Below are 12018 nucleotides of genomic sequence, written 5' to 3' on the forward strand. Positions count from 1 at the left end.
AAGAAGATCAAACCTATCCATTCTTAAGGAAATCAGCCCTGAGTGCTCACTGGAAGGACAGATTCTGAAGCTGAAGCTCCAAGATTTTGGCTACCTCATGAGAAGAGAAGACTCTGGAAAAGACCCTGATGTTGGGAAAGATTGAGGGCACAAGGAGAAGGGGACGACAGAGGACAAGATGGTTGGACAGTGTTCTCGAAGCTACCAGCATGAGTTTGACCAAACTGCGGGAGGCAGTGGAAGACAGGAGTGCCTGGTGTGCTCTGGTCCACGGGGTCATGAAGAGTTGGACACAACTAAACGACTAAACAACAACAAAGCATAAAATGGCACCTATGAAGTAGATCTCAAATGACCTAAGGAATCTAGGTCAGGGATAGGGAATATGTGATCCTCCAGATGCTGGATTCCATCTCCCATCAACCCTAGCTAGTATGGCCAATGGTGAGGAATGATGGGAGTTGCAGTTAGTTCTTGATCTAGATTGATTAGGTTATTTGAGATTGTTTTCATATGAGATCATTTCCATTTTTGCTACATAGTGGAAACCTCCGTATAAGAAAAATATTGTATACCACCATTCAGGTATAAGTACACAGCTTTTACATTTTTGTGGGTGCAGGTCACATTTGTACATATGCTAAGCTATCAAATCCACATATGTGAAATAATTTATTGCCACAAACTTAAAATATTATGCTGGGCACATTTTCCCCTGGAGAGTGAAAGGTCAATACAAGCTAAAGAAAATCCATCTTGTTCTGGTAAGTGGTCATTAATAGGTATCTAGTGCATTTCCAAGATTTGGGCCAAAATGGCTCACCTGCCAACTAGATTGTTTCCCGTATTTGACTTACTTGGTTTAACAATCAGTTTGGTCCCCGCTCCAAATAATAATTTGGTGCCAGCTCCTCCATATACACAGTGACTTCATGTATAACAAAAACCCAGGTTTCACTTTGGATCCCTCAAGGATGAAAAATGAAGAGCCACTTAGAACACAGTGTGACCAGAATATCCAGTTTTCTGCCCAACTGTGTTAAGGAATAAATGAATATATATTTATTTTTTAAAAAGTTTTTTTTTTTACATTACAGTCAAGTGTTCTTAAACAGCGGCAGCAACAGAAATGCCAACTTACCAGGAACAATTGCAAGCATGGTCCCACTGCCAAATATGAATTTTCCCCATCCACTATTAACACCATAACATGTACCTCTACAAAATGGTGGACTTGTAAGACTTTAATGCACCGTGTTGCCTGCTTTGTTGGTGCTACACGGTGGTGGTTGTGAATATCTAGTCATGTTTCAGAAGGAAAGAACTTCAAAAAGCATCCATGACAGATGACCTTCCAAGCATGGAGAGTCTACAACCTCTTGAGGGAGACTGTTCCAGTGTTGAACAGCTCTTACTGTCAGAAAGTCAGAATGTCCTTTCCTGCAACTTGAAACCATTGGTTCGAGTCCTATCTTCCAGAGCAGGAGAAAACAAGTTTGCTCCATCTTCCATGTGACAACCCTTCAGATATTTGAAGATGGCTATCATATCTCCTCTCAGTCTCCCCTCAGTAGGTCACTATTTTAAAATAACAATTCCCCAGACACAGAACTAGCACCTAGCAGTTAGAGATATGATATAACAGAGAAATATACTGTCGATTATCCATCCCAAAGTCCAGTTCTTTTTATCTCAAAGGTGTTGTTTCTTTCAAGGCAGTTGTATACCTTCTCTAGAAGAGAATGCCAATTCACATTGGGTGATAGTCAACTCAGAGTAGACTCATTGAAATTGATGCACTTCAATTACAAAAGTCCATTGATTTCCAGTGGTGTGTTCTAACTATGACTAACATTGAATATCACTGATAGTAGATGCTTCCACCCAATTTGTAAAAAATGCTTGTGATAATGTCATGCAATATATGGAAGCAACATACCAAGGCAGATAATGATCTACCATGAATACCTTAAACATAACAATACGTGAAAAAGAAGAAGTGTCATCTTACCAGGGAGTATTACTAGTTTGGTCCCACTTCCAAATGCAAGTTTACCAAATCCACCAGCAGTGTTAGCACTGTGATACGTACCTTTACAAAATGGCGGCCTTCTTATGGGCCTCAGGCATTATCCTGGTCCTTTGCACCAGAAATATAACAACATATATAGAGCCGATCGCCCATCGGCTTTTCTTTTTCAAGGCACTCAGATATCTATTTGGAAGTTAGGTCAAACAAACTTTGGGTCATACTCAGACTAGACCCACTGAAATCAATGTAGTTACACAAGTCCATGGCTGTGATCACTGAGTATGGTTGACATTGGCTCATCACTCATGGATATAAGATGCCTCCATCCAATGGGTAGATTGGACTGTGTCATGCTATTGAGGCAAATAACAATCCACTGAGGTAAATAATGGTGTACCATAATTACTATGAGAAAATTAACATGAGAAAATGTCTGCTTACCAGGAAGTACTACTAGTCTGGTCCCACTTCCAAATGTGGGTTTCCCAACCCCACTAGCAGTTGTAAACACTGTGAGATGCACCTTTACAAAATAGTGGCTAAACTCTGTGTTCTGTGGGCTGGGGTGAGGAACCTTTGTGCCTTCAGCTGCTGCTAAACTACAACTCCCATCATCCATTGGCCATGCTTGCTGGGTGTTATGGCAGCAGCAGTTCAGGAATATCTGGAGGGCAAAGCACCTAATAAAGTGGTAAATACAATCATGCAGTGTAATATTTTAGCCATAGAGTAAATCCATTTATTTCAATGGGTCTACTCTACCATTGGATAGCATAATCATCAATTGAAATTAAATGTGACTTCAAACCAGTTTTTTTGGTTTCTTTTTAAGAAAAAGAAAGAATGTTCTCAATTAGGTTGTATAAAGAATCAAGAATTATCCCACAAAGATAAACAGAGTAGGAATGATGTATTGGTATAATCAGAAAATTTCAATACGGAACAAATCATGAAAAAGATTCCCATAAAAACGCACAAATCCAGTTTCTTTAAATGCCACTGTAAACAGCAATGTCAACTCACCAGGAATAATCACAAGCTTGGTCCCACTTCCAAATATCTTTTTCCAACCAACATTTGTGTGTGTGTGTGAAAAAATAGCTTACCCCTAAGTAAATGGAGTTAGGATTGTACATTCAATCCATTGGGGTAGTAAAAAAAAATATGGGGAGGGGGTGGGCAGAATGTAAGAGATAGGTAAGGCTTGGTTAGAATAATCTATCCTACCTTGTCCATCCCAGCAGCTACAAGTCAAATGAATGGACTTTTATTCATACACCAACCAATTTGAACCAAAGCACAGAAATTTGAGACCCCAAAGTCCACCACTGAGCAAAGCACAACTCTCTCAAGGTCTGAGCAGGGGTGAGAAACCCACAGCCCTCCAAATGGTGTTGGATTCCCAACTCCCACCTGCTTCAGCTGGCGTGTCCAATGGTCAGGGTGATAGGAATCAAAGTCCAGCAAGATTAGCAGCTTCCCTACCCCAAGCTAAATAGCAGAGTCAGCTGGGTGGTGCTGATGGGAGGGATATAGCAATGGACTTACAACATTTTCTGATTGTCAGATACCTGTGCTATGTGATTCTGTTCCAGAGCCAAATAAAACAGACTAATATTGCGTTCCTGGTTGCTCCCCTCACCCCGGACCAAGTTTTGGGGGTTGCATTTGTTTGGAGAAGGAGGAAGGTATTCTGATCTGTTGCACATAGAAGGAATTAAGGCTTGAAACTTACTTGGTGTCGCAACCAGTCTTGTTCCACTTCCAAAGGTCACTTTTCCATAACCAGTGGAAGACCCACAGTGTTTCCTGCCTTGACAAAGATTGTCCATGCACAAAGAGCACACAGAGCAAAGAGCTGGACATGAGAAAGGGTAGCATAGGACAGGGAGGAGAACCTGGTGTCCTCTAGATATGGCTGGACTGCAACCTTCATCACCTCTGGCCATTAGCCGTGCTGACAGGGGCTGATGTGAGCTGGAATCCAAAATGATTTGAAGAACCACAAATTCCCCATCTCTGATATAGAGATAGACTTACAACATTTTCTGATTGTCAGATACCCATACTATGTGTTTCTGTTCAGAGCCAAATAAAACAATTCTTGCCTTTTCATGGTTGGTCACACATGGTGACGGTTGGTCACACATGGTGACGGTTGGTCACACATGGTGATCGTTGGTCACACACATTCCCCTTCCCCCTTGGATTTGATATCAAGCACAAATTAAATGAGCCTTGATACTTACTGGGATTCACCTTCAGGATAGTTCCTTTTCCAAATATCACCTTATTTCCAGCTACATTCCCACAGTGATTCAATGTCTCACAAAAACCTCTAGAAGAGGGACAGGGAACATGTGTCTTTCCAGATGGTGTTGGACTACAACTCCCATCAGCCTTGACCATGGGACATGGTGACTGGGGCTAATGGGAGTTGTAGTCTAAGAACCCCTGGAGCACACAAGGTTAGTTAGGCATAGCTGCTGTGTGAACCAACACAGTATTTCTGGTCTCTCCCCCCCCCCCAATCTCAACCTATTTATGGCAATGTAAGACTAGCTTTAGGCAACAGGATGATTGCTTAAATGCTGGATGGTAGCCAATACCTACATTATCTGTGGTGCTGGAACTTTGTAAATATATGTATGTTTCAAAGGCAAGAGAGTCCAGCATGGGACTCCAATGGTATGCTAACGTTTTGAGGGAATTCACAAAGCTTTCAGCTGCAACTCCCATCATCCCTGACCATTGGCCATGCTGTTGGACTACAAAAGCCCCTGAAAGGCAAAAAAAAAGGTTAGAGAAAGCTGCTAATACTGCCTTCTTGGTTGCTCTGTGAAGCTCAACTTGACAAAGGCTTTTTTTCCAGCTGGAACTCACCAAAAGTTCCAGCAGCTCTCAAGTGGGCACCATTGCTATTCTAAGAGAATGAGGGAGGTGTTCATGGTGAGTTCCAGCACCTCTTTCTCTAGAAAAATAGCACTGGGTGACACAATTTCAAATTTAGAGGGTTGCATTTGGATGAGGAAGGGGGGGGGGGAATTCTGATCTGTCACACTCACAAAATGAAAACAAATAAGGGTTTAAATTTACCTGGTGTCACAATTAGCCTAGTCCCACTGCCAAAGATTACTTTCCAGTTACCAGCAGTAGACACACAGTGCTTCCTGCCTTGATAAAAATTGCCCAGACACAAGGAGTGAACAGAGCTGAATGTGCTCAGAGATAGTATAGGGCAGGGATGGTGAACCTGGTGTCTCCTAGACTGGACCACATCTTCTATCATCCTTGATCATCAGATGCTGGATGATGCTGATGGGAGTCATGGTCCAAAGCAATTGGAGGATGCAAGGTTCAACAAAGATGCTCCACAGACTAATATTGTGTTCCTGGCCGCTCCCCTCACCCTGGACCAAGTTTTGGAGGTTGCATTTATTTGGAGAAGGGGGAAGGTATTCTGATTTGTCACACATGGAAAAAATTAAGGCTTGAAACTTACTTGGTGTCACAACCAGTCTTGTTCCACTTCCAAAGGTCACTTTTCCATAACCAGTGGAAGACCCACAGTGTTTCCTGCCTTGACAAAAATTGTCCATGCACAAAGAGCACACAGAGCAAAGAGCTTCTGGCAGAATCCGGGATCAAGGAGAAGAGTCGGTGGAAGAAGATTGGAAAAAATTTAAAGTGTATCTTCAAAAATATTGTAAAATTAAGGACTGTTAGAAAGATGTTGGAAAAAGAAAATTATGTGGTTTTGGTAGAAATGATATAAAGGATTAAGTAAAAATGAGTTGAAATTGATGAGAGAGAGAACGTTAAACTATAATACATTAAATTAAATTACTTAAATGAATATAAGGTTGAAAGGATTTGCTGAAATAACGATTTGAACTAGAATACAAAAATGGGAGGTGTGAGGAGGTCAAGGAAATAAGTAACGGAAGAAGTTATGTAAAGGTTTAATCTGTTTTTGTTTTTTTTAAGTGAGTGTATCCTTTTGTTGTTGTTGCCGTATTTTTTTCATGTATTTTGTATTTCTCTTTTTTCTTTTTGTAACTCTTAAACTTTGAATAAATATTTTTTTTTTTAAAAAAAGAGCTGGACATGAGAAAAGGTAGCATAGGACAGGGAGGAGAACCTGGTGTCCTCTAGATATGGCTGGGCTGCAACCTTCATCACCCCTGACCATTAGCCATGCTGACAGGGGCTGATGTGAGCTGGAATCCAAAATGATTTGAAGAACCACAAATTCCCCATCTCTGGTATAGGGATGGACTTACAACACTTTCTGATTGGCAGATACCCATACTATGTGATACTGTTCCAGCGACATCAAACACAAATTAAATGAGCCTTAATACTTACTGGGGTTCAGGATAGTTCCTTTTCCAAATATCACCTTATTTCCAGCTACATTCCCACAGTGATTCAATATCTCACAAAAATCTCTAGAAGAGGGACAGGGAACATGTGTCTTTCCAGATGGTGTTGGACTACAGCTCCCATCAGCCATGACATGGGACATGGTGACTGGGAGTTGTAGTCTAGGAACCCCTGGAGCACACAAGGTTAGTTAGGCATAGCTGCTGTGTGAACCAACACAGTATTTCTGGTCCCCCCCCCCCCAATCTCAACCTATTTATGGCAATATAGGACTAGGTTTTGGTATTGCACTTGGATGAAGAGGTGTAACCCAAACTGCCATACACCCAGAATTTAAGAGATTAAGAACTATAACTAACTTGGTGTCACCACCAGTCTAGTCCCACTTCCACAGATTACTTTGAAGGACCCACTGGACACCCAGAGTGTTTCCTCCCTTGACGAATATGGCTCAGTCACAAGAAACACACAAAGTTAAGAGTTGAACGTGCTAACAGATATTATAAGGCAAGCGATATGAGGCAGCTGATGTCCTCCAAATTATATTGGGACTACAACTGGGTTGGCTGAGGCTGATGGGAGTTGTAGTCATAAGCACCTGGGGAGGTCAAGGTTGGAGGGAGCTGCTCTAGGGACTAGCACTGTGTTCCTGGTTGCCCCCCTAGGCTCAACCTGAAGACTAGGTTGGGGGGGGAGGGCTGCCTTTGGTTTGGGGAAGGATGGAGGTAATCTGGTCCATTACACATGCAAAATGGAAGGAATTAAACATGGAAACTTACTTGGTGTCACAACCAGTCTTGTCCCACTTCCAAAGGTTACTTTCCACTTACTACTTGAAGACCCACAGTGTTTCCTCTCTTGACAAAAAATACCCAGGCAGAAGGAACACACAGAGGATGGGGATAATCTATGACAAGAAGGGTCTCTGGTGTCCTGCAGATATTGCCTGACTACAACCACGACCCCTTGCCACTGACAATGCTGGCTGGGGCTAAGGGGAACTGGAGCCCAACAACATATGGGGGGAGTCACAGATTCCCCATCAATGGTGTAGGGATGGACTTGCAATGCTCTTTGGTTGTTAGATACCATCCTATCTGTGGTGGACCTCGGGGTCTCAAATTTCAGTGGCACCCTGGGCGATACTAAAATTTGGTGCCCCCCGACTCTTGCACTCCATTCTAAATAATAGTTGTGGTATCCCCTGCAGTGGCCATTGTGACCCAACTGGTTGTGCTCCTATAAATCTTCCTCTGATCCTATGAACTTCAACTCCAAGGCTGAGTTCTAGGGAGAGAGCTTCCCTTGCTTCTTTTCAAGAATGGAATGGTGGAATTCCTCTATATGAGATTTCTTCTTCTTCTTCTATCCGCTTCTCCTTGGGAATTAACCCCTCTCGATTAAGCCCTGTGCCCCTCCCCCAATGTGGTTGGATTCCAACTCCCATAAGCCTCAGGCAGCATGACCAATGGTCAGAGAGGATGGGAGCAATCTCTGGAGGGAGACGTGCTCCGCACCCTTGTAATAAAACAATTCTGACATACTCATGGCCAGGGTAAGTGTTAATAAATACTAGCATATTCAAGATGACACAATAGTGTGTTGGGCTGAACAGGATTCCCTTTCCTTGACAAGATTTGTTGCTAAAACAACAACATGGGGACCACTGGGTCATCTGCCTTAACTCATAGTCACACATGTTCCACACAGGGAATCATCCACAAATAAAATGAACTATGACTGCAAGAAGATCAAACCTATCCATTCTGAAGGAAATCAGCCCTGAGTGCTAACTGGAAGGACAGATCCTGAAGCTGAGGCTCCAAGACTTTGGCCACCTCATGAGAAGAGAAAACTCCCTGGGAAAACCCCTGATGCTGGGAAAGATTGAGGGCACAAGGAGAAGGGGACGAGAGAGGACGAGATGGTTGGACAGTGTTCTCGAAGCTACCAACATGAGTTTGACCAAACTGTGGGAGGCAGTGGAGGACAGGAGTGCCTGGCGTGCTCTGGTCCATGGGGTCACGAAGAGTCGGACACGACTAAATGACTAAACAACAACATGATACTTACTGGGATTCACCTTCAGCTTAGTCCCTTTGCCAAAGATCACCTTGTCTCCACTGTATTCCCACAGTGATTCAAAGTCTCTCAAAAACCTCTAGAAGAGGGACAGGGAGCCTATGTCTTTCCAGATGGTGTTGGACTACAACTCCCATCTCCCTTGACCCTTGGGCATGGCAGCTAGGTCTCATGGGAGTTGTAGTCCGACAACAACTGTCGCAAGGGCACAAAGTTAGGAAATCTATGGATCAACACTTTTTGGGGTGTTGCGTGGTCGGGGTGGGGGGTGGGGAGCCCAGAAACATCTGCATGGTCACAGCTTCCCCACCCTGCAATAAAACAATTCTTACATTCTCATGGCCAATGTTAAAGTCTAGTATTTTCAAAATGGCAGTGCAGGGCAGTAGGCAGAAAAGGCTTTCCTTCCCCCAGTAGTCTTTGATTCTAGAAACTTCACAGCTATCACTGATTCATGAGTAAACACACAAGACATAGCCAGCTGTACATTTGAATAAATAAGGTATACTATTCATTGTATCAAATTGTAGATTTCAACAGAAGTCTCATAAAGTTCCACATGTAAAGGGTTGTTACAGTTCCACATTGGTAGAACAGACTCATATGCAATATTACAGGATAGTGGATCTTATAGCATAGTAGTGGTTGAAGCCTAGGATGGCGAAACAAGGCTAATATTCCTTGTCTTTGAATCTGTGAAAGGATTCTATGGAACTGTAACAACCCTTCATGTTGATTATTGGACTCTATGAACAGGCAGGTGGAATAGACACTTATACATGTATGGACCTTATGCATGAACTGACTAGAGAATGTATTGATCCACTGGGTCTTCTGCTTTTTTCATTGAACTTTATGAGACTTCCGTTGTAATCTACAATTTGATACAATGAATAGTATACCTTATTTATTCAAAAGTACAGGCACTTACGTCTTGTGTGTTTACTGAGTATGTTTCACGTAACCATAGGTTTGTTGTTGTTGTTATCACTGACTCATCTGCAGCTGCCCTTAACTGTTAGTAACTCTCACCGACACCGACACCACACTCTGGATTTGATATCATGAACAAATAATATGAACCATGATACTTACTGGGATTCACTTTCAGGACGGTCCCTTTACCAAAGACCACCTTGTTTGCATTGTTTTCCCACAGTGATTCAATGTCACTCAAAAACCTCTAGAACAAGGGGTGGGGAGACCTGTGGCTCTGCAGATGATGTTGGACTACAACTCCCATCATCCTTGACCCTTAGACATGGTGTCTGGTCTGATGGGAGTTGTAGTCCAATGACACCTGGAGTGCACATGGTTAGAGACTACTGCTCTAGGGATTGACACTGCATTTCTGAGTTCAACTTACATACGTTGGATAAGTCAAAGTTTTGCATGTTGCATTTGTGCGGGGAATAGTATTCCCAATCACCATCCATCCAAAACAAAAGGGATTAAGAGCTGAAACTTACTTGGTGTCACCACCAGTCGGGTTCCACTTCCGAAAGCTACTTTCCAGGATCCACTGATATAGCCACAGTGTTTTCTGCCTTGACAAAAAGCGAGCAACCCAGGGGCAGACTTAAGAGGAGAAGGTGCTAAGGGATAATATAGGGCAGCGATCATGAGGTACCTGGTGTCTCTAAGATGATAGTAGACTACGACTCCCATCATCCCTGATGATTGGCTGTGCTGGATGAGGTTGATGGGAATTGTATTCCAAAGCGCCTGCAGAGTTCAAGTTTGGAGGAAGCTGTTCTATGGACTAGCCCTGCATTGTATATCAGACCAAGTTTAATTGGTTGTCTTTGGTTAGGGAAGGTGATCCCGATCACTCACAGTCACAAAATGAAATGAATTAAAGGCTAAAACTTACTTGGTGTCACAACCAGTTTAGTCCCCTTTCCAAAGGTTACCTTCGTGCTGCTACCGCCATACCCACAATGTTTCCTGCTTTGACAAAAACTGCCCAGGCTCAAGGAGCACACAAAACCAAGAGCTGAAGGGGATAGCCTAGGACAGGGATGGCAACCTGTGCCCTCCACATCCTTTTTTGGACAACAATTCCCATCAAGCCCAGCCAGCATAGCCAATGGTTGGGGGTGATAGGAACTGTAGTCCAACATTGTCTAGGGTGGCACAGGTTCCCCACCATATCATTTCCTGGTATGGACATAAACACTGACTGCTAATGTTCCCCAGACTCTAACTTCTATTGAGAGTACAGGCACAGAAGCATCTGGAAAAGCTGACAGCTCTTTAGAAATAAAAGTCTTTTTTAAAAAAATAAATCAGAATGACCGGTGTGGAGAATTCAGAGAATTTTCAATTATGAACGAAGTTTTGGTTCACATATTGTTTTGAAAATTGTAAATCAGGTAAGGTCACATATCCAAAATCATGTAAGTTTCCCTCTGGACCACATACAAGGAGAACATTATGTGAAGTTTGAATCTAAGGAGGTGTATGGGGTGGGAGGTATCCATGTTGTAAAATCCCTTAAAGATAGAGATGAAAAATCTCCAACCCATAGGAAGGGACTCAATTTGACGAGGAGTGAAAATGATTTCCCCTAGGGGCAGACGACAAAGGAACCTTCAAGTAATTTCTGTAAGCTGTGGAGGCAGAAACAGAATATTTGGCTAACAGCACAATCCCAAACATGACGACTCAGAAGTAAGTCCCATTGAATTCAGTGGGGTGTACCCTCCAGTAAGTATGGTTAGAACTGCAACCTTAATGGATCCAGCCAGGCTACCTGTATAATCTACTTCTAGAAAGTAGCTTACATTACTTACTTGGCTCCACCACTAATCTTGTTCCTTTCCCGAAAACCAACTTGAAGTTCCCGGTATTCACACAGTAAGATTAGCCATAGCAAAAACCCAGCAAGTATGTCTTGCTCTTGCTGGAAACCAAAGCAGCATGTTCTGTCACAAAAAAGATCTACCAGGAGGCTGACTGTGCTGCAGTGCAGGCATGGGGAATCTTTGGCCCACAAATTTTGCCGAATTACAACTTCTGTCAGCCCCACCAAGCATGGCCAATGGCCAGAGAAGATGGGAGCTGTAGTTCAGCAACCTATGGAGGGTTAAAGGTTCCTCACACTTGCTGTAGTGAAAAGACACCACACAGCCAGCATTTCTGGTGGGATTTGATAGGGAGCAGATCACAATTCAAAGACTCTTGACATCTACTGCTCTGGTGTCAATTAGACAACAGAGAGACTATAGAACACATTGCCCACACTCTTAGAAATACAGGAGCTACCTTATTCCAGTATTGATCCATCTAGCTCAGAATTATCCACACCAGAGATGGGGAATGTATCTCTACAAACATTACTGGACTCCAGTTTCCAGTAGTCCCAACCAGGATGGCCAACAATGAGGGATGATGGAAGATATAGTACAACACTTGATTGACTACACTGTTTGACAATGGCTCTCCAGGCTTTCAGAAGGTGCCAATTCCTTCCCAGAGGTGGTGAGGATTGAACCTGGGACCTTCTGCATGCAAAG

General features: G+C 43.0%; 1 protein-coding gene across 7 annotated transcripts in view; it reads right to left on the reverse strand.

Moving 5' to 3' along the window:
* The window catches only part of LOC309326639 (T cell receptor alpha chain MC.7.G5-like), a 142626-nt gene that overhangs the window by 10999 nt on the left and 119609 nt on the right, over window positions 1–12018 (reverse strand). For 2 of the 7 annotated variants that reach the window (XM_081835513.1, XM_081835514.1), the window contains exon 3: window positions 7198–7247. The exons of 4 other annotated variants lie outside the window; for them this stretch is intronic. In XM_081835513.1, coding sequence (XP_081691639.1) covers window positions 7198–7247 — 50 coding nt within the window. Of the gene's footprint in view, window positions 1–7197; window positions 7248–8491; window positions 8542–12018 lie in introns of all 7 variants that reach the window. One more of the 7 variants, XM_081835511.1, reaches the window with a different exon arrangement.

The sequence above is a fragment of the Podarcis erhardii genome (assembly GCF_964252035.2).
Source record: "Podarcis erhardii genome assembly, chromosome: 13".
NCBI lineage: Eukaryota > Metazoa > Chordata > Lepidosauria > Squamata > Lacertidae > Podarcis > Podarcis erhardii.